The 27530-nt window shown below is 35.8% G+C and overlaps 1 protein-coding gene across 1 annotated transcript in view; it reads left to right on the plus strand.

Moving 5' to 3' along the window:
• The window catches only part of LOC140142990 (semaphorin-5B-like), a 404016-nt gene that overhangs the window by 327389 nt on the left and 49097 nt on the right, over nucleotides 1-27530 (plus strand). The window contains 2 exon segments of the mRNA XM_072165019.1: nucleotides 9227-9259; nucleotides 22399-22507. Coding sequence (XP_072021120.1) covers nucleotides 9227-9259; nucleotides 22399-22507 — 142 coding nt within the window.

Below are 27530 nucleotides of genomic sequence, written 5' to 3' on the forward strand. Positions count from 1 at the left end.
GCTTTAACATTTGACCTTGGATGACCTCGGTTGATGTTTCATGATCCCTTATCAATGATTATTTGTACATGTACTAAGTTTTAGCTCAATCGGACATATTTCCAAATTTTGGTAGAAACTATCAGAGAAGATATAGCATTTACCTAGTAGCCTTTAGTGTGCATGTATTGATTTTCATAAATGCATCATGGGAAGGAATAACATTTGACCACCAAACCCCACCGCACAAATATTCACTATTATTAGCAATCAGAGGCAACTATATAGCATTTACCATATACCCTTAGTGTGTATTTTCATAAATGCATCATGGGACACCATAATTTCCTGTGATTATTTAACTAACCACAAAATGGGCTATTCCACTGGGCGATTTTAGACACGTCCAGTTTGGTCCTTTCTGTGGTTAGGATACTATTTTAATAATATTTACTTAGCTTTCTTTGAAACATTATGCTTGTTTTCAAAATAGCATTCTATCTGTCTCCCAGTACATTTAACTTACCAAATTGCTGCCTCTAAAGATAGCTGCTTCATTACATTTCATGCAAATATTTTCACAAAATGACCCTATTAAGTCTTACATGAACTATGACCCCAATCTGTGGTACAACTTATTTGAAGCTTGGGCCAGCGGTTCTTGCTGACCATATTTGGTGGTCATAGCATGTTATTTAAAGGAGGAGTAGCATTTTTAAGATTTGCACAAAACGACCCCTAATAACCTTTACGTGACCTTTGACCCCTATCCGTGTAGAAGTTATATTAAGCTTAGGTCAGTGCTTCTTGTGGCCAAGTTTGGCCAAAACCGGTTCAAGCGTCTGGCACTAGTAGCAATTTTTGGTTCTACTAAAGAAGAAAGAAGAAGATTTAGGAGCTTCACAGTATATCAGGCGGATAAATCCGCCTGATATAATGACAGGCATACGTGTAAACTAAAACCCAGATTTACAATTTTCAAAACAGTTGGCAATTTCTTTTTTTTTCAAGACTGAGACGGATGCAATCCAGTCGAGACTGATATCTATCTATCTGTCTGAATGTTTTTCGCATGCTCGATTTAGGATTGGATTTCCACAAACTGGTGTGGATGTCATTCGGGATTTAGTGTGTATCTAATAAAAGCCTCATCTTTTGAGACTATCTTCATAGACATTAAATCAGACACTGCAAGGAAAAGAACTTTGCATATAATATTGATGTTATCATTAACCTAATAAGAAGAGGGATAAGTTCAGTGGTGATGATACATAACAAGTGGGTGTGTAACTTTAAACTTGGTCATGATGGAATTTATGTAACTATCCCATGTCACTATATTGTTATCCTCTCCTTTGACTTCCTCCTTCTTCATCGCAGTCCTATAATACTCTTTGTTGACTTGGAAGCAAGTATACTTGGGTATTGGACAGGGCCACCAAAAGTTTGAAGAGGCTTGGTCCCCGGGCTTGGCCGGGCCCACCAGAAGTGATACAATGTCCAATTGCATGCAAAATGGACAAAACATTATTGAGAATTTTGCATCATTATAGTTGTCGGCTGCGGAGCTGGCGACTACAAGCTTTCCTCAACTGTTGCGATTTTGAGCAAGCGAAACAATTCAGTTGATTGGCTGCAGCAAAAGATAGCTTTTTTCAAATGTACTAACTTATGGCCTTGGTGCCCCCCCCCCCCTTCTTAAGCATCACATACAATTGAAGATCACTCCTATGAAATTAATGCCAGTTTAGTAGACTATCTATTCTTCTATCAACTGTACATCATCAATTTACATGGTCCATAAGACAGACTATATCAGCATCTAGATCTAGGTATCTGGTTCAACCTCCATAGAGCTCAGTATTCAGAGATTGGCATCAAGTTTGTGCATCAGTGTATATGAGGATATCTGTATCAATTTGTTCAGCTGAATAAGCTCATATTCCATGCCACATTGGAATTATGTTCTTGCATTGGCCTTGTTCTTATTTTCAGCCCCCCTAAGCTCATATTTCAAAATGGAGGACAATATCTTTGTATGTGCTAATGTCCTTATTATTGCTGCCTTATTAATGCTCTGCGTGCTAGCCATGCGCTTCAATAGGAAATATTTTCTCAAAATATCAAGAGCTATCTTAAGAACTACTGAATCAATACTAGGCTTGTTTGTACTCATTTTAATGCATTTTTCATGCTGATTCCAAATATGGTCATGAAAATTTACATTTCTGAAATTTTTTGAATTTTTAAAATGTTTTGAAACTTGTCGTCTGCAGTCGACACCTGCATGAAGAGAGTTAAGCTCATATTCCACATCATAGATAATGTTATTTTCTAGGTTTTGGCCTTATTTTTAACCCATATATGGTCATGTTTCAACGGTGATCACAGGTCTTGGCATTGTTTTCATACAAGCTATAAGCTTGTATTGCAAAGAAGATATTTATGCAAGTTTTAGCTATATTTTCGAACCATATCTGCCAGTTTTAAAGGTTTATATTTCACAATTTATACAGATACTATATCACCAGGATCCACAACATACTCATCTATCAGGGCACAGTTCTTTGACCCTAATACATTTGTATACATTCCTTGCATGACCTTTGAAATTTCGAGTACAAAAACTCATACTCTGCATCATAGGTCAAATTTTGCAATATGATTGATTAATTGAGGTTATTGTAGTATGCCATTGGGATGAGGCTATTGTTGTCCATAGTGTATGTTCATAAAAGTTCTCTTCTTTCTGTAAAACAATACAAAATAATTTATCAAAAATAGAGCAAAATATAAGATTCATAAAACAAGATGGAAGTTACGTCGTCTGCTTTTCATCTACTTATGAAGAAAACATGTTGGATTTTATATTTGTACTTGACTATGTCAAAATTATTAATGTTTCCTTAATGTTTGCATTCTAAAATTTATTGTGATAGAGGACATTATCAAAATCACCTTTTTCTGACAAGTGATGATTTATTTTGTTCATCATGAACTAAAGAGCGTTTTAGAACAAAAGTGCTCTTTGACTGGACAGTTTGAAACTTCAGTGTATTGGGTCCTGTCCTTTTATAAAGTCAATTTTAACTCTTTCCACGCAGGTGTCAACTGCAGACGACAAGTTAGAAGTTTTTTTCAAAAACTAAAATATTTCAGAATTATTAATTTTCATGACCATATTTGGAATCGGCATGAAAAATGCATTAAAATGAGTACAAACAAGCCGAGTATTGCTTCAGTGGTTCTTAAAATAGCTCTTAATATTTGAATAAAATATCTTATAACTTGGGACTTTTTATGTTGAAGCCTACGGCCAGCATGCAGAGCATTAAGTGCGCAATTGTTTTAGATTTGAATTTGAAATAAATATTTGTCACATGATGGTGGATGCTTAGAACAAGGTGTCATTTTCATTTCAATTTGTGAAAGGTGTATTGATTTTCTCAGTTTTTCATCAAAAATCTGTGATTCATTGATATAATAATATATACCGGTACCGGTATAACATCTTTTATCAGAAGCAATAGTTTGATGCTAATACATCATGCCAATCTGCAGGACACTGTTCTCCGAACCCCACTATACATGTACACAAATGAAATAACGTAACCAGTTTGGGTATCGATGCTCATCTCATCCAACCAAAGGTCAATCTAATATCAAACACAGATGAATGCAGGTCAGTGAATCATGCAACGAGGTTGAGAATGTTTTTGCTGTAATGAAATGGCAAGAGTTGAGCTGAAGTTGAGCAAACTACAGACATGGACACACCTGCACCACCTGCAAAGGTGCTGAGTCAATCGCAGCCTTGTATTAGATCTGTTCAGATAAAGCCCCAATCAGGAAGGCAACAAGTGCAAACAAAGTCAATGTTGCCATTTGTGAGTTTGCCATTGAACGCTTAGGTGTGTCTGACAACTAAAATACCGACTTATGAAGCTATCAGCTCTGATAGGATTCCTAATGACTTGAGCAACACATCCCAGGGTGTTAAACATTTGTCTTTGATCAGCGCCAGACAGAATGTGAGGGTTTTACGAGGCCGTTGGAAGTTGGGAAAGAATCTATAATCAATACCTGAGATGCAGATTACAATATTTAAATGATTCCAGGTTGTTTTACTTACACAGCTAGCATTATAAGCATGAGAAGTGATCCAGGTACATTACTGGTTTACCCTAGTATTCCTATCCTATCTGGTACAATTCTGGTTTACCCTGTTTTAGGGTTAGGGTTATACTGCTGAGAGAGCTCAAAGGTTAAGAAGGGAGATGTAAGCTACAATCCCGGCCATAAGTCGTTCGAACACAAGTTTGATTCTTTTGACCGGTATTTTAGTTATACTTAACATACTGAAATTTAGCTTTCTGTGGTATACTACAACCCTCCCCCTTCCCCTTCCCCACCAATCAATGTTGGATGTCTCTAAGGGTGCATGGCCAAATAAACAACTACCAACATTGATCGGGGGAATGGGGAGCATATTAGCAGCACTCATGTTAAAGTGTTCGAACAATTTTGACCGGGATTGTAGGTGATTGTTTGATCATACCCTCAGAGCAGCTGAGAAGTTGCAACATGTTTGCTGGGATACTCGCTGATGCTGTGCAGTAGTTTCAGGCTAGTTTGGGGACCTCAATCGTTATTAGAGGGGTATTGCGGTCTATAGAGTTAATCATACTATGAAACCATTCTTTCATAATGTGACCTGCTAATACAAAATAAGCGTAAAATCGCAAGTTGGTAGTTTCAAGACGTCCTAACTGCTAGCCTTGATCAAGGCTTCCTCCTTACTTTTTCTCTATTCATGCTCTTCATTGGATCCATGTATAATCAGTGGTAGAAGTAGGCCTATCATATACTGGACTCTCTAAATTTGTTAGTCAGGTCAGATTTTTGTGTAGGATGAACTAGGGAGGAAGTGTGTGGGGTGGGCGTGGTGGGCATTTTGCTCAAATACTACCCCTGCAGTGCACAGTATGCCTGGGGTAAAGAAAGATAAGAAAGTCCACTATCTGGCCTCAACAATTCAAATGTCAAATCAATTTTTGCAAAGTTATGATGCTAAATAATTATTTCTAAAGAATAACTTTTGAAACAGAAATTTTTGTGGCAAAGCTTCCATGAATTTTGCATTCACTAACTATGGACGCCAAAGGACTTGAAACAAGTCTACCTAACTGCTGAGTTGATGTTCTTTGTATGTTCTTCTGTGAATTGCCCATTGCCCTTTTCAAAAAGGACATAGAGACATACTTTTGGCTTGAAACAAAGAAAACCAAATATCTCGAAACTACCAAATTGCGACTTTACGCTCTTTTCGTGGTAGCAGGTCACATATGAGTACAAACGTACATAGTCATTCACTGGTCATGCATGAGTACTTCTTCCATTGCCCCAAGGAAGAACAACCTAGGGTTGAAACAGGCCCTCCATGGCTAAATAAAGTTGAATCTGAATCTTCAGATAGTTTCTTTGCAAAATTTCACAGGCAGTGTCATTGACTGGCACAAAGTATGATGTAGACACTATGGCCCACAAGAGCCTCATCCCAATGACATAGTCCAATAACCTCAATTACATAATCATAGTGCAAAATTTGAACTCAAGTTGCAGAATATGAGTTTTTGTACCCAAATCTTCAAAGGTCATTCAATGAATGTACAAATGTATTGGGGTTTAAGAACTGTGCCCTGATAGATGAGCATGCTGTGGATCCTAGTGAGACTGTAGAGCAGTTTATGAAAGCTTCCTTTATATTTTGGCATTCATGCCTGAAAACATATCACCAGCAATTCTTATTTACACAAAATTATTTACTTTTTGAATTTCTTGGGACTTTATCCCACCATGGACCCTGTCCCACAAAGGCAGCCAAACCCTGAAGCTCTTATCACCGTTCCTCAGACCCTGTGCCACACATTGTAACTATCACTAGGATTCACAACATGCTCATCTATCAGGGCACAGTTCTTTAACCCCAATACATTTGTACTTTTTTATTGAATGACCTTTGAAAATTTGGGTATTAAAACTCATACTCTGCAACTTGAGGTCAAATTTTGCACTATGATTGTTTAATTGAGGTTATTGAACTATGCCACTGGGATGAGGCCATTGTGGTCCATAGTGTATAGGTAATCTAATCCTTCTAAAGCAAATTGACCACTTCATCTGCCCTCCTCCTGCCCCTCTCTTAGGGATGTAGAGGAACTGATGGTGACTACCTCAGGGTCTAGGGGTTAGAACAAGAAATATTAACTCCACTTTTGTATCACAGCTGAGAGGTCATGAGCATAATACTTCAGTTGTCATCAGCTTGACTGGACCTATATTATTAGGTGCATGGTTGACATACATCTGTGTCCCTCCACAGTCTGCGGTCCCTCTAAAAGGGTTTTTGTCCTTTTTGGAATTTGGAAAAGGATGGAAAAGACTATCAAAGAAAGAAAGAAAATGGAGATGTCACTATGGAGCACAATGGCCTCATCCCAATGTCATAGTTCAATAATCGCAATGAAACAGTCATTGTGTAAAATTTGACCTCAAGTTGCAGAGTATGAGTTTTTGTACCCAAATTTTCAAAGTTCAGTCAATGAATGTGCAAATGTATTGGGGTTAAATAACTGTGCCCTGATGGATGAGCATGTTATGGATCCTAGTCTGCTAGTGTGTGGCACAAAGTTTATCAAATCTTACTTGTATTTCATTCTATATGTTCTCATATGCCAATTAATTATAGAAACTTTTTAATTTAATAATTTTCTGTCCAATAATAAACTGTACAAAAAACAGCTTAAAAGAAACTGCATGTCCAGGTTTTGTTGCCATATAGTTTTTGTTATATCACTAATGGTGTTTGTTATATCAGTAATTGGGGCCAGAAAGCAGGTGACTCTCTATTGCTAACACATTGGCTCACTTCCTTCAATCCAAAATGGCCTTTTTATATGATTAGATATTTATTGCTTTATTTTGTTGCTATATGTATGGTTAATCAGGTTCACTTTTTGAGATTCCCCATGTATATGAATTATTCTTACAGTATGTTTTGTCTTGGTCGGTTCTTCCCCCGATTTCAGATTTAGGTTGAGACATGTTTTCAAGAAATTCACAGAAAATTGCAGGATGACACATTTGTGAGTGAAAGAGAAGCACTTTTTACTATAGCTATGGAATATCTAGACCCAGTAAAATTCGAACACATGGAGTAAATATTTTTTTGGGGTTGTGCTACACTTGCTAACTGGGTCTGGTTACAATACTATTAGATAATATAAGGAGCAGAATTTGTATTGAAAACTGCCATCTTAAATGACTGCAATATTTACCATTTGTGTTGACCTTGTCCGTATGCTTTGCTATTTATTTCTGCCCTTCCAATGAAAAAGAAGGTATCTGCAATGTTATTACTGTTTTTCCATGGGAAGGCAGATTTACAGATGGGAGGAAGGGTCGGCATGATCATCGGCACATCAACAAATTATCCTGTATACTAAATCAAATTTCTATCTTAACTCAAAATATACAAAATGTCTATTCTATGAAGAACACTTACTGGGATTATCTTTCGCTTACAATAATATTTCTTTTCATAGGTAAAAGGGCACACAGAGTTAACCAGTAAATTTTCCTCCCGCTTTCCCGTTATCTAAACTGATAAAAGTGACAATGTTTAATAAACTTTGCCTATTAATGTGTCCAATCTGGAGTTAGTCGCGTGCCTGGCCCACATCAAATTTCAGAATTTCTCTTTCATACTGTTTATTTTGACTTGTCATTTGGCAATCAACATGCCTGCAGAATTTGGCATCTATATAATATCGAGGGTTCAATCCGTATGCTGTTATAGTGTGTCCGTTTGTAAATAAGCAGGTTTTTATTAGCACAAAATGCCACAGAACTGTTACTGTACTCAAAAACGTGTCACAGATACATATTCAATTCATTTTGGCTAAAAACGTTCAAAATATGAGCAAAATTTTAGCAAAACATTCAAAGAAATTGACCCAGTCAGCTGGAGGAGCCTCAGCAACAAGTCACTGTTTACCTGAAGTGTCTGAGAACTCAGCCAACATGCTTCAGCACAAAGTAACCCAAATCCGCTTGGGTTTTAGTTCCGATCAGATTGTAGCATTAAATCAACTATTGCAGTTTACTGTACAACCAAGCTGTTCCTTCCTTAAGTCCTTCTGTGCGAGAAGGTAGAACGGCAGAGTGCTATTCTAAAATGGCATCGATTATAATTGTGATTTTTTTGTCTAATTGAAAAAAGTACAAGGACATATTTGAAATGAGCATAAAAAATGAAGCAAAATGAGTACCTATTTGCCTAGTTTAGGTGCAGTGGTTCTTGAGATCACCTGTGTAATATCAGGAGAAAAAAATCTTTGGAGTGGAGCAGCTTTTTGTAGTGATGCATGGTAGTGGGGTATATAAATGCTTATATCTATCAAGCGTTACTAATACAGGGCCAGGATTTACACAAATCTATGAAATTTGCTGATTTTTTGGGTAATCCACCATCGTTTTTCAATTAAAATTTCTGTTAAAGTTATTACCGGAGCAGAAATTGATGTAGCTGCTATAGCATTATATTGACTATAATGTTCATGTGTTACGCATGTTAGATTTGAACTTTAACATAGGGTTATAGAGGCATGTAAAAGTAATTTTATTAAAGTGAAGTTTAATGTGCACAAACATCCCTAATCTATATAGTCATGGGCATTGTCATCCCTAATCTATATAGTCTTGGGCATTGTCATTTATGGAGGATGTCAGTAATAGTATCAATATTTTGACTTTCCTGCAAGGTGTGCATGATAAGCAGCCCCATAAGTTTTTCCATGTCCATCATGAACGGCGCAAATCTGGCGGATAAAAGTGGGTTGGAACCGGTTTTAGTTTAAAACTAGGTCAAAAAGGTCTTCTGGCCCAATTTCTTTTCCATATGCATGTTTTCACAAGTTTTCAAATGGGAACTACTTCCAGTTGTAGGAATGTGTGAGAATGTGGACCAAAGGGGTCAAAAGTATTACAATTAATGTAAAATATCTGGTAAATAATGCCTTGCTAATCTGTTGCTAATAAGTAGATAATTTGTCAAGTTTTGTCAAGTGTGATGAGTGAGTTGTGCATTCTTTGATTTTCCGGCCAATGGTTTTCACTATAATTTTAGCAGGTTGTTTATCAAAATATGTTTTCTAATATTATATCTTTTGTTTGTTTTATTTTGCAGGCTATCTATTCGAGAGTGGCAAGAGTTTGCAAGGTAAGATGGTTTCGAAGTTGTTAAGGGATGAAATCAAAACTCGACCAGTGGTTGACCGGCGGTTCTGTCCGGTTGCCATTGTTTCTAACAATAGCAGTCAACCGCCAGTCTAGTTTTGATTTCATCCCTAAGTTCCCATAAATACACACATTGAAAGAAATGGTCATACATGCTTAGAAAGAAAAACACAGATACACGCAGAGACTACCCATATTTTGACACTATAAAACATGCACACATTTTGAGGAAATGTTCTGGTAATTTTCAATTGATAACATGACAACTTTCCCCATCTTAAGGTTATTAATTATTTTAAACTGTTGTGATTTGGTAGTTCACAGCATCTTACGAATGGTAGTGAGCTTTGGCAAAAACTGCATTGCTCAATTCATAGCGGCGTGTGGAAGAATTAAAATATCACAGATATACTTTTATAGGTGCTGCGGTTCTTGAGTTACGTTGTAAAGAGGGCTGAAACAACAACACTTTTGTAAAACATACAGAACTCATTAACAACAATAAATTAAGCAAGTTTGCAAAGTATATGATTTGTAGAATGAACTTTTGCAAAACATCAAGGCGTTAATTTTCAATAATATATTGATATAGATAATGAAAATCGATTTTTAGGTTGCTTCGACCAACAATACCTTGTCTACCCTTAAATCTTGAGAGGAATAAAATGAGATATCAATCAACAGGCTTAACTAAGGGCTTAAGCATGTTAAGTATTATCTTGTCATCCAGGACATTGGCTTCCATTGGGCTATTCCATTTTAAATCCACACTACCCCTGTAGAAGATTTAGCTAAAGTCATCCACAGAGGGAGTATAAATTTTAAATAGAATACATGTAGACAATTGGGTAACTTCCACTTGAAATACTCACTCCAGTTGTGGAAGATATAGGTAAAGGCAAAATACATGGGGAGTATGGGTTTCATAATGATTACCTATGACCAATTATATTTGAAAAACAAAAAAATCTTCAGCAGGGGTAGTGTGGATTTTAAATGGAATAGCCCATTAGGCCACTTAAGTTTTGGTTCTTGCATGGAGGATTTGTCATCTGAACATACATGGATGAAAAGATCAAATTTTGGACAATATGTATGTTTTGGTGTACATTTTGAAGTAGGGCCGTCTATGCAAGTATTCAAGAATGAAGGCTGATGTGTATGATACTGGTAAAAATCAAAGCACAGATTTTTTATGATAAATCAGATGTTTTCTGAATAAGAAGAAAACATAACTTAGAATCTAGAATAAAAATTCAGCCCACATAGTTTTTTATTCTGCATAAAAAGCAACCATTTCCATGTTTCGATGAATTTTACAGTGTTGACTGATGAAAAATATGGGGAAAATTCATGCTATGAGTTATCTGTGATGCTAAATGACATCCCCAGATTGGTCGCATCGGAAGTGTGTTGCTTAAAACATCACCACTTAGGCATTAGGATTGAAAACGATTACCATTAGAAACGTCTGTTTTGTGAATGAGGATTCTGAAGTGAACCAAGCATTATGTATCTTCAATATGGGCGATGAGTACTGATACCTGAAGTAGTCCAACTTATGGAACATTTTTTAACACCACACTATCAAGTTTATTTTCACAAAGTGTGTAATATATAGACAGTCATAATTTAAATTCAAATATGGATGTATGCATTGAGGAAAAAATGTCCCTTCATGTAGGACTAGAAGGCAAACATTGCAAAATCCATAGATAGTTTAAAGCAGCTGGGTTTTGAATGCAAATTGAGCGTTTGCATGATTTATACGCAATATATGCAGCCTTTACATCGTATGGTAACATGGAGAAAAGACTGTATCCTACATGCTTAAAAAGGGATTTCCCTCTGATTAAAATGTCCTTTTAAAGGCAAAACTGTTACATAATTAATATGCTTTTAATTACGAAGCTTTTTGAATTTCTGTGGCTAACAGAAAGATGTTTCATTTAATATGGAAAATCTTGGAATGTGCTTAACGTAAGTCTGAGATCCTTATAATCCTTGGATAATCTAGAAGTTTAAGCAGGATAATTCTGATCCAGCACTCCCTGATTACGGTAATATGAAAATCAAATTTTTATGTTTTCTGACATATTTTCTCATTTTTTTTGTTTTGCTTTTATTTTGTTAAACCGGAAATCATTTTAAAATTAAATTTGTCTGAAGAGTATAAATTTATTTGCACTTTTAGGTAATGTATTATTTGCTATAAAATAATAATAATAAATTTTGGATTTATAAATATGCTCCGAGTCTTCAGGTCTGATCCCCCTAGGGTTTGCACAACTATTGCACCAAAATGTTATTCACAAATAGGCCTAATAATGACCCAAGTATTTGCACATTAATGTTTCATTTTCATTCAAAGGCTCCAGATCTTATAGATCACTTCCGCCACTATTCTGATGAATATAACGTCGTCAAGTTAAGTGGTTTAATTTGTCTGGTTTGCTTTTGCAAATACAGAATAGGCATATGTGTCACAAACCATAATTTACACAAAAATATAACCCATATTTTCACATTGAATTTGACCATTAGTATCATGCGATAATATTCAGAAGTTCAAGTTACCTAATGCATCACAAGCTTTTGCAGAGACAAATTTGATACAAACCATGAATTGGCAAATATATACGATGTGTCAATTTAACAAGAGAGGCACATAATATGGACTGTACATTACTTTTGTCAGAGCGTGGCGCAATGGTTAGGGTACTTGCCTTTAGTGCATGAGGTCCCGGGTTCGATTCCCGGCGGTGGCGATTTGCTGGGATATTGACTTGGAAAAAAAAAGGCTGAAATTAATTGGCAACTTCTGTTGATTAAATTCAGACTTCCGCTCTCCCCATGATTCATTTAGAATTGGGTAAATGAAGCATGAAAGTACTCCGTCCTTCGGAGGGGACGTTAAGCCGTCGGTCCCGTGTACAGAGAGCCATACCTGTACATGTATCTCACAGCCAGTTTCGAAAAGAGTAGGGTGTTAACCCCTGACTGTTCCCAACCCGCCCGGTGTTCAAATGGACCCCAATGGAAATAAGCTTCAATAGAGGCTTTCTTGGGTTATCCAGGGTTGTCAAAACCCGAATAAATCAAATCAAATTAAAAGTCAAGTTTAAAGCGGTATAATTTTGCCATGTTTGCTTCTGCAAAGACAGAATTTGTATCATAATTGGCAAATAGTGTAACCATTATGTATTTGCACAAAAATAAAGTATTCAAACGCAAACAGAGTGTCTCCAGACCTATAATTGACCATTCCCCCCTTAGTTTTGATGAGTTTTGCTGGTATTTAATTGGCATGTTTTTCCCAGTACAAAGACAGTATACTGGTATTTGTTTTAAACCGTAATTGTGAATTATTAATCAACAGCAAACTTGAATTCAACCTGCACTCACGGACACTGAATTTGATTTTATTATTCAGTCTTTGTCACTTAGTTACGTTGTTCAAATAAATGTAAATAAACAGTGAATATCTGTGAGGTGTAATTGATTCAGTATTATATGCCGAACAAAAACCTTGTAAAGTGGCGTCAATATAAAATGACTATAAAAGTGCACAAACGAGAATACCACAAATCACAAATATCACCATTACTTTTTAACCCCGCATCATTGTTCAGCCATTTGGCTGTTCCATTTAAAATCCACACTACCCCTGTGGAAGATTTTGAAAATATCTTCCATAGAGGGTGTATGTTTTTCAAATGTAATTGATCAGGGTTAATCATTTTGAAACCCATACTCCCTCTGTTATGGCTTTACCTACATCTTCCACAACTGGAGTGAGTATTTCAAATGGAAGTTACGCAATTGTCTATTGTATTCAAAACTCATACTCCCCCTGGGGCAGACTTTAGCTAAATCTTCCACAGGGGTAGTGTGGATTTTAAATGGAATGGCCCATTTCATAGCATCAGGTTGGTAACTAAGTTGTTGCGATCAATATCTCATATATCACAATAACATAATTGCAAATTTGAGTCGTAAACAAAGAATATCAAAACCAGTTTATTGCAAAATTATAGACACATAATTACAAATCCCACACAAACGAGTAGGAGGGCTGGCTTATCAGCTTTAGTTGGTGATCAATAGATCAGTTTTCAGTTTTTGTTGTTTACAGCACATTACACCTATAGCAAGAATCAAAATATCTATTTTAAAATCTCCTCAAAATTTGACACAACAGCGCCTATGAGACGACATTTAGTACACAGACACCCACACATGCTTGCCCATTAACACTTTGTACACTGTCCTAGGTAAGATTTCAATGATTGAAACATAATACACTGCAAAAACAGCAGAGCAACAATTAATTAACACTTGAATGCTTAATAAACATTTGTAGAGTGAAGGTTTTGGAGTGTTGATTTATAAACACTAAAATAACACTAAAACACTTAAGAATAACATGTTTTTTAACACAAGATAATGTTTAAAAGCACACTTTTAACACTATGTTGTGTTAAAAAGCAAACATATTCATATGTCACAGATGACATGCCCACTTATCTGTTACAACTTTATTGGTATCTTGCAAGAGACCGGTATGCAAAATAAGACAATATAAATTCATGATTTAAATACAAATGATAATATAATATAGCAGATGAAAACACAACAATAGGCTTACACAAATGATTCTTCCAGATCATGCAAGCCTCTTTAAAAAATGAAATTAACCAATAATTGTGCAATAGAAGTGCACTTCCAGAAGTTGGTCAGACTAGGGCCCAAAATTGTTCCTCATTTATTATTGTGTGATATTATTGTTATTGACCAGAGAAAAGTTTTAGTGAATTGTTTTGTTAAAATTAAATAGTAAAAATTACTATTCTATTATATAAACATTAGAATTTCAAAGAAAAAAATGTTTTATTGTTTTTATTTGACCAGACAAAATAAGTGAATTCATAATGGACTGAGAGTTTTGAAAAAGCACTTTGCAATTTGTATTGGTTAATGCCACATTTTGCCATTTATTTTTTGCTATTTTTGTAATATCGACCTTATTGAAAATTTAACAAAACAATAGAGATTGTCATTGAAATTATATTTACAGATAATAAATGGAATTTGATACATTTGCAGTGCGGCAGAGGATTACTGTATTGAGGTTACGGTATATGTTTGGCTTCATTTGTTTTCATAACATTTTTATTGCACATAAAGTTAAAATAACAAAATGCATATATTTATTTATTCCACATTCCCATTTACTTAACTCACAGTGGCTATTCAATTTAAAATCCTCACACCCCTTGTGGAAAATTTCGCTACCATCTCAATTGCAGTTGCACCTGATATTCAAATATTTTGCCAGTTTTATGTTAATAAATTCCAGTTGACAAAATATTAACATTTATCACACATCCAGATGGGTTTTACATAGTTTTAGTTGAAATTCTAAAAATTGTTATCACTTGTTTGAAAATGAATATGGATTTGGAATTATGTAAAGTATTAAATTTGGTCAGATTTCAAAAATGTGCTCAGTGGGGGTGTGTATTTCAAACAGATGAGCCTAATTCTGATTATACATTATATTCCATTGAGGTTACAATCAGTAATACCATAAACCATTTTTGTAAACCATAAGTATAAGCTTAATGAGTCCTCTATAAATGTTAATGATACATTCCCTTGAATCAGAAGAAAATTGGGTGACATTTAAGTTTCAACAAAGTATACAATAACCAATTAATCATATATTTCTTTTGAATTTAGTAATCACAAAACAATTTAACCAGAAAGGCATATCCCTAATAGCTCTTTGATAACACTAAACTTGGTTCCAAATTCACTTTCAATAACATGATGCTAAAATAAGACAGGGTTAACAATATTCTGTATGTATGCTATTATAAAACAATAGTTATTAACCTGGTGAGTGCAGTTGAAAGTTTTAATCTTTTTACTTCTTAATAGTTATTAAACAAAATTGAATTAAAATAGGTATGTTTTAACTTCTTAACATTAAGAAAATATATAAATACTGTAAAAGTGGACATTTTCGTGGTACATTAATTTTTACTCTTTCCGCACTCAATGCAGCTACCGCGAAAATAAAAAATGCATATAATGTTCTTTTTTATGTAAAAAAACTCAAAATCTCAAATTTAGAAACAAGTGAAATGGTTCAAATTCAGCAAAGCGCGAAAATTTACACACACGAAAATAACCACTTTTACAGTACATTTTTGTCCTTTTTTGTTTGTTTGTTTTTTGTCAAATTTGCAAAGTGCATAACACATTAACAGTAAATAGTTTTTAAGGAAAAAATCATTGACATTTACATTACTAAATGACTTGTTTTTGTGAGTAACAATTGAGTGCTTGAGATCAAGTTGTAATCTATGGGATTATATTAAAGCCAGTCAATGCCAGATATATAATTGAAGGGATCATATCAATTCCTTGAAATAGGATTAGGACAATCAAAATCAAATTGAAATGTCACTCAATTCGGATTTAAGCTGTGATTTTCACCAAATCATACAGATAGGAGATAAGTATTTTAAAAATAAATAATTGGAAAATATGCTTATAACGTTTTTTGCTTTTTGTATGATAGAATTCAAGAACATCACATAGGGTATTAAATTAAAATTAGGGTATTAAATGTTTAATGTAAAAATAAGGGTATTGTCTTTTTTTTTTTGATGAAGGGAAATAGCATTTGTAGACAGCTGATCTTTTCCTGCATGGGCCAACAAGACTCAGGACAGAGGAAAGTTAACTTTGCAGTCATGATTTCAGCAACATGAGAAACCTGTAGTCTAGACAAAGTGTACGATTCCATGACATTTCTTGATTTTTAACAACAGAATATTGAAAACATTCTGTCCCAAGAGTTGATAAAGGATATATGCAAAGGAAAGATTGGTTCCTGGTCAAATAAAACTCTGAAACGGTCAACAGGCATTTAAAAAGGAAAACACTACAAGAAACCCCGAAAACAAGCAAACTATACAGTATGGCGAACAGGAGCTGTACCACCCATCCCTAGGGCTTTTTTTCTTTAGTATCAACATTTAGAAAGACCAAATTACTCTGGCCTCTGAGATCTGCTGTGATCCAAGAACTACCATGCCCCAATGTGCCACCTGAGCTCAAAGAGGATTCGTACCAGGAGCTTGCAGATTGTGAGACCTCTCAAATAGAGTGATTGAAATGAGCTACACTGTGCCAGTGGACAAGGAGCAGTGGCGGCAAATGCCCCCCAGTAAGAACTGTTGCCCTCGAAAAAACCCAAAATTACGGAAAGTTCCACTTTTACGGTAATTTTGCGCAAACTTGGTTGATTTTGCCCCCTGAAATTCACTTTTCCCCCTAATGCCCCCGAAAAAAATTCCTGGCGCCGCCACTGACAAGGAGCAACCTTTTAATAAAGGAGGTATCGGGTGCACTTTGATTCAGTCAGGGCCGTAGTAAGGTTGGAAAATGTGGGGTGGCCATCACAAATATGGGGCGGTCAAATTACAAATATATGCCCAAATTGAAATATAGATATAAAAGAAAAACATAACAAATTTCTCAAAAAGTGGGGCGGTCGGCCTACTTGCTATGGCGCTGGATTCAGAGCCAAAGACTATACTAGAGATTGGTGTCCAGCATCCAGGATTGGCATACATTGTACACTTTTGTATGTGTGTGCAATTACATATCAAAAAGTTAAATAGCCCGTATCATGTTGACCTATATTATGTTAGTACACCTGTTGGTTGGATAAATTATAGAATTGGTAAGAGTCCAATTAATTAATACCAATGTAATGTAATTATACCAATCAATTGAATGTGTGAGAGAGTGCTTTGCTGACAAAGTTCATCCTAGGTAAATACCAATGACGTCTGCCGTTTCCTAATCTTCAAATTGTAGTCAGAAGATTATTTACAGTTGATGCTAAGATCAATAATCATCCTTATACAAAATATTCTTTTACATTGGACTATTTCTCCTAATTTGTAAAAAGAAGACTTACATATTTTAAAACTCTTTGTCACAACCATAACATTTGAAATTGAAGATGAATTCTACATCACTTACAAATTTTATTTACCACAACCATCATTACCTTTCCACTATGTAGCATAACTCTCAAACATATCTCAGAACATCGTTTTGATAATATGCAATTTACAATCTCATCAAAAGAGCTCAGAGAGTTGAATTTGAACTTGATTAGTTGCAATCAAATGATGGTCTTCTATGACGGTGCAGCTGTGAATTATCAGAAATTGACCTTATCAAAAAGAATCTTCTTCTCCTTGACAGGTGTGAGACTGGACAAATTAGGACAATGATGTCCAACATTGTGTCAAAACGATGTAATTGTATATGATTACTCACTGACACTTGCTGTCTTTTGGTGTAGCTGATCAGCTTACGAGTGCTGATTGCTTAGCGGGATAGCGAAAAATTAAACAGTTACGGAAATGAAGTGTACTTGTAATATGAAATTATGAAATTAAAATTCCTGATGGTTTGATGTTTCTGTGGATGTAAGATATGACCAAACAAAACTAGATGGAGTTTGTCCAAATTACTTTGGGGTATCTTTTGAAACTGAAGACCAAGGTGGTGGCAGGGGAAAGAAAAACTTGTTGGTTGTGTAAGGCAGCTGAATTTGGAAATCATGGTCAACATACCTTGCAAAGTTAGGCAAAAGTATCAGACTACGATTTGGTGCAAAATATCGTGGCATTTTCTGGGAATCCCACATTATGCCCTTATCAGATTATTTAATTTCAATATTTGAAATATAAAGAAAGACTTCAAATGTTCAACATTCAATATCATAAAATTAATCACAATTAGATATTAAATTTTGTCAAGATCTAGACCTCGCTATAGCATATTTAGTTTTGTTTCATGCTTGACCCACTCTCTCCCCGTCTGTAACGAAACCAGAAATGTGTCAAAATATCATTTATGTTTTATAAGAGCATAACACTAGTGGAAGTTTTGGATGATAAAACAGACATTTTGATGAGAAACGGCCAAAATGGTGAGAATTTAAATTTTCTCATTCTTTTGGATGAGAAACTTCCTGGTGTGTGTGTGTCAATCATTATTGTCTTATTAAAACTGGTGAGAATTGCCAATCCCCGCTGAGCTCAAAATAAACATTATTTTCTCATCCAAAAGAATGAGAAAATTAAATTCTCACCATTTTGGCCGTTTCTCATCAAACTGTCTGTTTTCTCATCCAAAACTTCCACTAGTGTAAGGAGAAACATAATCAACATTTTTGCCCCTTTCCCTAGTTTCATCCCAGGGTTTCATCATAGGACTTCATCAATGTTTTGGTTTATTTCCTAGCCCCTTCTCATCTTCACCCCAAATATCATGTTTGTCATTCAAACTTAACCATATTTCTGTATATTTTAAAAATTTGACACATTGACAACTTACAACTCTGAAGAACTCGCATATGTTAACTCACAAATTGCAACTTGCAACTCTCAAATACCAACTTGCAATTCACATATTAACTCTCAACTGCCTTTGGCAACTCACAGATTTCAACTTGCAAATTTCAACTTACAACTCGCAGATTTCAACTTGCAATTTGCAGATTTCAACTTGCAACTCGCAGATTGCAACTTGCAGATTTCAACTTACAACTTGCAGATTTCAACTTGCAACTCACAGATTTCAACTTGCAACTCGCAGATTTCAACTTGCAACTTGCAGATTTCAACTTGCAACTTGCAGATTTCAACTTGCAACTTGCAGATTTCAACTTACAACTCGCAGATTTCAACTTGCAACTCGCATATTTCAACTTGCAACTCGCAGATTTCAACTTACAACTTGCAGATTTCAACTTGCAACTTGCAGATTTCAACTTACAACTTGCAGATTTCAACTTGCAACTTGCAGATTTCAACTTGCAACTCAACTCACAAAATAACATTACGCAATCCATTTGAGGTTTTTATTTCACTGTTTTACAGCTATTTACAATATTTTAAAAACATATTGAAAATGCAACAAATGGCCAATGGTTCCATCTACATGTGTATCAACTATCATATCTATATAACATCTGGGTTGCATGTAACAATCATGTTGTGACCCATCACACCCCATCTGGAAGTTTTGGATGATAAAACAGACATTTTGATGAGAAACGGCCAAAATGGTGAGAATTTAAATTTTCTCATTCTTTTGGATGAGAAACTTCCTGGTGTGTGTGTGTCAATCATTATTGTCTTATTAAAACTGGTGAGAATTGCCAATCCCCGCTGAGCTCAAAATAAACATTATTTTCTCATCCAAAAGAATGAGAAAATTAAATTCTCACCATTTTGGCCGTTTCTCATCAAACTGTCTGTTTTCTCATCCAAAACTTCCACTAGTGTAAGGAGAAACATAATCAACATTTTTGACCCTTTCCCTAGTTTCATTCCAGGGTTTCATCATAGGACTTCATCAATGTTTTGGTTTATTTCCTAGCCCCTTCTCATCTTACCCCAAATATCATGTTTGTCATTCAAACTTAACCATATTTCTGTATATTTTAAAAATTTGACACATTGACAACTTACAACTCTGAAGAACTCGCATATGTTAACTCACAAATTGCAACTTGCAACTCTCAAATACCAACTTGCAATTCACATATTAACTCTCAACTGCCTTTGGCAACTCACAGATTTCAACTTGCAAATTTCAACTTACAACTCGCAGATTTCAACTTGCAATTTGCAGATTTCAACTTTCAACTCGCAGATTGCAACTTGCAGATTTCAACTTACAACTTGCAGATTTCAACTTGCAACTCACAGATTTCAACTTGCAACTCGCAGATTTCAACTTGCAACTTGCAGATTTCAACTTGCAACTTGCAGATTTCAACTTGCAACTTGCAGATTTCAACTTACAACTCGCAGATTTCAACTTGCAACTCGCAGATTTCAACTTGCAACTCGCAGATTTCAACTTACAACTTGCAGATTTCAACTTGCAACTTGCAGATTTCAACTTACAACTTGCAGATTTCAACTTGCAACTTGCAGATTTCAACTTGCAACTCAACTCACAAAATAACATTACGCAATCCATTTGAGGTTTTATTTCACTGTTTTACAGCTATTTACAATATTTTAAAAACATATTGAAAATGCAACAAATGGCCAATGGTTCCATCTACATGTGTATCAACTATCATATCTATATAACATCTGGGTTGCATGTAACAATCATGTTGTGACCCATCACACCCCATCTGGATTTGATATCCCTTCACATGGGAAAAATTTATCCCTATTTTAACTCTCAATATTTTCACTTCAAAGGCATAGTCAATAGTGAAAATTTCAGCCCTACATAAATTTGATGATTTTAAGGACACTGAGGACACTAGTTCTCATGGGGTTACTAGATATGGCCTATCAGTCTCTTTAACAGGTTTATAATCCGGCTAGATGAGGTTAAACAATTCATAAGTGATGGTTAGGTATGTGAAAGTATGTGACGGAGAATGCATCCAGATCAAAATGTGATATCCCAGACATCATAATTGTATGATGCATGTTGCTGTCATAAAATGTAGAAGCTAATATTTTGATGTCTATTTAGGTGGCTACATGCATATTTATGGGAAAAGTTAACCAAAAGTTTACTTAGTTTATGACTTTGTACATGTTAGACAAAATAAAAGCTGATGTGATGGCAGAATTATGACTTTTATTTTCTCCAGACAAACTCACCAAAAGTTTGCCAAGTTTTTATTTTAAGAACCAGAATGTTCATCATATACATGTAAATAGGGAGTACTAATAATATCTAGGCATATGCTTTGGAAGATTTGAAATATTGGCAGGGGGGCCACCATATGGCTAAAATTTTTGGAGCCCTTAGTCCACACACTCTAAACTTGGGGTTGGGGGCTCAGTTCCGGAACCACTAGTAGGTATGCTCTTAAGTCTGCAATATTTGACCAAGGCATTAAGATCATATATCTGTGTGCTTCACACACATCATGCACAAGTGGGTTCATTTTAGTAGCGGATCAGGGGGACGATCTGGATATTTGTCCCCCCTCTCCTTGGCTCTTTGACCAGGTATGCCCCTGGATGCTAATAGTAAATTAGCTTAAAATATGACACACTGGTAGACATGTAAACCAGATATTGCAAACACACTTTACATTGTTTCTTAAGACATAGGCCTAAGTCAAAAATATGAAATGCAACAGAGTGATACTGGTCATTCCGTTCACTTGGATTTGAGGATCGCATTATAAGCAAAATGTTGACAAAAAGTGGATGGATAAGGCATAAGCTCCGCACAATTAGACTCTGATACAGTCATGTATCATTCAAGCAATGAGGAAGCTTGGTAGTTGTCATGTGTACAAGTCTACATACATATGCCGTCTACTGGGATGGAAACCTTTCAGCTAAATCTATATTAGTCTGATAGCTCAAATGATACATTTCTCACAATATACAGACGATGTGATGGAAGAAAAATCAAGCACAATTGCATGCTAGACATCGCAAATGGAACTGGGTCCGGTTCATAGTGTGATCGGTACAGAATTGGCAGGAATTTAGAATCACAGAATGACACACATGCGCAGACACAACCTGACACATTCTGGGACACAGTCACCACAGCACAAGGCATAGTGCAATAGAAAAAAAAAGTGAATATTCTCAGTCCTCTAGTCGTTAAAATCAAGTTTTTGATAAAATCTTTGACTGGAACGAGTCAGTTGCCTGACGAAGTCTGATGGTATCAGTTCTAGTAAAATATTTTTTTAGAAATTTTGTCATTGTACACATACAATGGGTTGTACATGCTTTTGTTCATAGATAGATATGGTAAACAAAATGGGACTTTTGGATTAAAAAACCCCTTTTGGGTGATGAGGTTCCGATCAAACTATAATGCGCCATTTAACATGATAAATAATAAATGTTTCAGCAATAGAATATTTATCTCCACATAGTTTAATGTTACTCAACTTTGAACCTAATTTATGTTACTTTTCCCCTTGTAATTGCAGATCAAACTTGCTTATCATCATATTCAGCTCTTGAAGTAATAAATCAGTTTTTGATATGATTTTTCTTTTTTTTTCTTTTTCAGAATGACATCGGTGGAGAGTTTCTCTTGGAGGATAACTGGACAACATTCATGAAAGCGAGGCTGAACTGTTCTTTACCGGGAGATTATCCATTCTATTTCAATGAATTACGTAAGTAAACATCTTTCCTGATTTGGACCGAGACATATCAAGATAAAATCCAAAGAAATGCTGCCTCGGGGCACTCAACACAAATGACCATACGGGTATGCTCCCGAAACACCCCCCCCTTTTGGGTTTCGCAGCTCGAAAGACCCCCTATATTTGACCAAAATAACGCTCCGAAAGACCCTTGATTTTGATAATTTCAGCTCTAAAAGACCCCAAAATTGCTCATTTCTCATATTTCTTGTTTTTTCAGGCGATTTTCAACCAAAAAGCCAAGAAAGACCTTTGATTTTGACTTTTCGCAGCTCCAAAAGACCCCATTTTACTTGTTCACAGCCCGGTTCGCAGCTCCGAAAGACCCCCTTTTACTGGTACGCCGTCAGCTCCCAAAGACCCACCACCTCAAAATTCCGGGGGAGCATACCCACCAAAAATGTTTGATGTGCCCCCCGGTGCTGCCCGCCACATGATAATGGTACACTTTATGACAAAGTACATTATTTACCAACAAAACATTATTTTGTACTCATATTGATCAACAATTTCATCAATTATCACACTGATAAGAGGAGAGGGCCTAACTATGATTAATTTTGCTCCTCATTTCAAGACAAAGCCACCATTACTCTGACATTTTCTTGAATAATTTAACTCAACATTAGCGCAGAATTGGTTAATTTCCCTTGACGAAACATCTCAACAACCTCTCATCATTTTCCACTCCTCTTCATCTGCAATCGATAGGTAAATGTTTAAAAAACAATGTGAACAAAAAATAGTCTTGATCTTGCTCCATTGGTTTCACCCAACATCTAGTCTCATCTTTGCACTCAATCTGAAATTACATCTTCAACATGTTGCCGCGGGGCCTGCATGCATTACATACACACTCGCTTTTAGGCAGTGATATTAAACAGGCCAAGTTTGGCATACCAGAACCGCCCAGCCGCATCCGCCATGGAGATGCCAATGAACTGGGAGGGCATGTCATTACGACGCGATGTGTGGTTGGATGGATAAATGGATGGCGCGACGCGGGTCAGGTGCCCGGTTGGTTTGGACGATAAGGAAGATATCATTCATGTGTGTAGTGGTAGTTATGCAAAGGAGTTTTGTTACAATCAAATATGATCTGTGGTAGTGTATGATTTAGCCTAGTTAATTGAGGGCATATAGAGGGTAAATAGGCTATGGCTGATAGAATTGTATGGAAATTAATTTTATAATTATGTATAGCACTTCTTCATTTGACCAAGATATTCAGCAAAGTGATGAACAGTGATTTTGCTTTTAGTGTTTTATTTTCCTTTTTTTTATAAAAAAACTGTTTTATGGCATGTGAAATGTAATTTTCATAGCATAATATGAAATGACAAAAAAGAATAATGAAAAATTAATACAAACCTGCCAATTGAAGCTGGAATCACTCTAAAAATATTTTGTATGTATCCCTTGTTTTCGCATTGATATACCCTCATTTATTACATGAAGCAAATTTTTCTTGGCAAAGCAATATTTTAAACATTTCAGAATAGTGACTAACTTGATTTTTTTTTGCCACACCTGTGAAACTTCATTAGATACTGTGGTCATGTGATTCACCAAATGAGCTGAAAAATGTGTTCTTCCAAAAAGTATTGATTTAAAGCATGCAATAAAAAAAACAGAGATGCCGAAGTATAATAACCATTATTTTGCAAAAAAGACCAGCAAAATGTCCAAGATTAGATTAAAAAAGCTCAAATCCAGTAAACATGGTTAATACTACTGGAGACTGGTTATTTTTCACATTATTAATCTATTGTTGCACATATTTAGGAGAGTGCAAAAGCACAACAACTTCCATATTTATAGTGACTAGTTATCTAGCCTTAACTAGGTGCTGTCACCAGTAAGCATGTAGCCTTACTCATCTCCTTCCTTTCCATTTTCCATAATCATTACAAAACCGTGACTTTTGTCTAATCAAAAAAATATCGCCAAGAGATGTTACAAAAATTGTCACAAAATGACCAACCAAATTGGGTCAGCTTAAGTTAAGCGATATCTATTGCTTGATTCGATCGCTAGCCTTGCCTAGGGGTTGTTAGGAGATAGTAGGTAAGCTTATTTGTGATGCGATCAAGCAAAATGAGTCGGATGTCGGGAATATTGATTTAGAGATATAATCAATAATAGTATTCAACTTCCTTTGTATTCTATTGTTCGGAGCAACACTAAAATGGCCATATCTCTGGAACCATAAGTCTAATTATGATGGGGTTTTCAGCAAATTAAAGCTCTGAGAATGGCTCATATAATGAGATTGAAAACTGAATTTTGATTTTGATCGACATAGACTCATTTTGCCTGATCGCATCACATTTGTCTCATCATAGCCTTGTAAATAGATATCAAACCAAAGTGCAAACCCCATCCAGTGATATTTGTCATTAATTTGTGTGGAAATTGACGGAGACAGACAACATGGCAGAGATGCTTAGCTCACTATCTCATATGCGGGTTCATCAGAGCTTCTGCTTGTACCGGGGTTGTATTAGAGTGAAAGGATGTATCACTCATATTCTGCAATTGTACTTTAAATCCACTACTGGTCATCTAACAGCATTTCTGATTGGTTGATAACTTGAAATGCTCATTTCAATGGCCAATTATGACTAGGCTTTAAACTATTTATGGTCAAACTTACATTTGCAGGTGATCTTATTAATACCCTCTTTGATTGGTTCAAAATTGGACACAATATTCATTTTGGCCAATCGGCTGGTAGTTCTCATGGGGTTAAAATTATTCTATATGCAAAATGGGAGTATCTGAAACTCTTTGAGTATGGGGAAGTACTGTCTTTTACAGAAGTTGGCAGAATAATGATTTTAAAAAAAAATTCCAACATTTTTAGAATTTTCTAACTTAAAGCTTTCATACATGTTTGGAGTCGACATGACAAAATGTATTCAAATTCATACAAAATGCCTAGTATTGGTTCAGTAGGTTTTTATACTTTGAAAATTTTGTAGAAAATCTAAAATGTTTAGCAATTACTTGGTAAGAGAAACAAGGAGATATACGCATCAGTTACATTCTTTGCTCGCATCACAAGAATTAAAGCACATTCTCAGAAAAACCCTCAAATGATAGTTACATCCTTCTGGCACAAATGGTTAAGCTTATCCCTATCCTCCCTATCTCAAATCTGTGTCACTTTCTGTCAATTGCTTCTGCTCTCATTTGGAATCAAACTGGAGCTTCTCCAAAAGCGATTATGTGGATCATGTTTGCAGATCGCTCCGTAGTCTGTTACGAAACTGAATGTACTTTTCATAGGATTTAGGGTAAATTCCCACATGATCTGGGGGATCCTGAGTGTATTGAAGCAAGGATGAGGACTCAGGAATAATTAAAGCTACTGTGGTAAATTCAGCTAAAATGACATAATTACAGTGGCATGGTTCAGTAACCTACATTCAAAAAACACAACTCAGATATTGACCACTTATGATGGAGTATGAGATTTTGTATTCAATGTATTCAAAGGTCATTATATGAATGTACAACTCCCAGGTACAACTATTGGGGTTAAGGAACTGTGCCTTGGTGGATGAGTGTTTGAGATCTCAGTGATATAGAGGGCAGCAGATCAGGGCAATGCATAGGGCAGTTCTGTAGGGTATAAAAAGGAGACCATTCTTTTGGTGAAGACTTCGTTTTGGTTTAGTCCATGACATGAGCAGTACAATATCATGCATAGAGTAGCCTATGAGATTGAGTAGCACAAGCGTCAGTTCATTTCTTTACCAAGAAGGCGCACATTTACGAGTAAACTGCTAAGCTGTGATGTGACAAAAGGCCAGAGTTGGAACAGTATGAAACTACGATAGCACCAATTGATCCTGGCAATTGATACTTGGGTGTCTGCTTTCAAGCTATTTTCTAAGGAAAAGTGGGCTAAGTGGCTTTCATCTGGACAGGGGGTGTACTCATAAGGTATACAGGGATGGGCTGCTCTAATGGGTCGCTTTTTTGCAAGAAAACCAGACATGGGTCCTGATTTGAGGAGAAAAAAATCCATATAACATGGGTAGCTGTCAAATCAGCCATTTTTTTAGGTAAAAAAATCCATAAACTCCTGTTAAAATGTAATTTGAGTACCCCCCCATGTTCTTCTGTTACTGATTGGCCTGTACTGGCCAAGAATGGAGCGGTTACTGGAAAAAATAAATCAGGCCTCTAGGAGAGTGAATGAATGATCAATTGCCTTCCCTTCATTATTTTGTCATGAATTTTACACTTTGAAAAATGCTCAGTAGCAATGACATACCGTAGAATTCTGTCTACACGCATATATGCCTCTAAACAAGGGGTTATTTTTGACGAAAGAGACGAGAGGCAGATACTCTCCACAAAAACGTTATTAAGTTTGAACAACTATATATACTGATACAGACGGCTGTACAAACACAAATTATTGCAAGAACTGTCTATTGTAATGTTTCGGGGGAAGGTATTTGCCTTCCGCCCCTTTCATTAAAAAAAACCCCTTGTTTATAGGCATATATGGTTGTAGACAGAATTCTACGGTAACTTTACTTGACAAATTCATGCACACACTCACACTCGGACAAACAAACACTACAACACAGACACGCTATTTACATAAATCATTCAATTGTCACGCACAGCCGATAAACATCACCTTGTTATCTAAAACATGAGGTAAATACAACTTCACAATTGACGATAAAATCTTGTGTAACATACACCAACAAAGGCGGAATAGAAGCCCTGAACTTGAGACGATAGGAGACAAATTTGACTCATGCCAGTCCTCGGGTCTTGTCCAATACCTAATCATAATCAAATCTACGCTACAATTTGAGTGTTACGCCAAAAGGCGTGGCGATCGGTTTACAGTTATCTACACCTCATTATGCTGTGTGGGTGATAGCGTAAAGAACAGGGAAAAAAGAGGGGTTTATTTTACCAAACTTTGTCCAAAACTGAATAAATAATTTGACAGGCTAGTGAA

This window comes from Amphiura filiformis, chromosome 20 (genome assembly GCF_039555335.1).
Source record: "Amphiura filiformis chromosome 20, Afil_fr2py, whole genome shotgun sequence".
NCBI lineage: Eukaryota > Metazoa > Echinodermata > Ophiuroidea > Amphilepidida > Amphiuridae > Amphiura > Amphiura filiformis.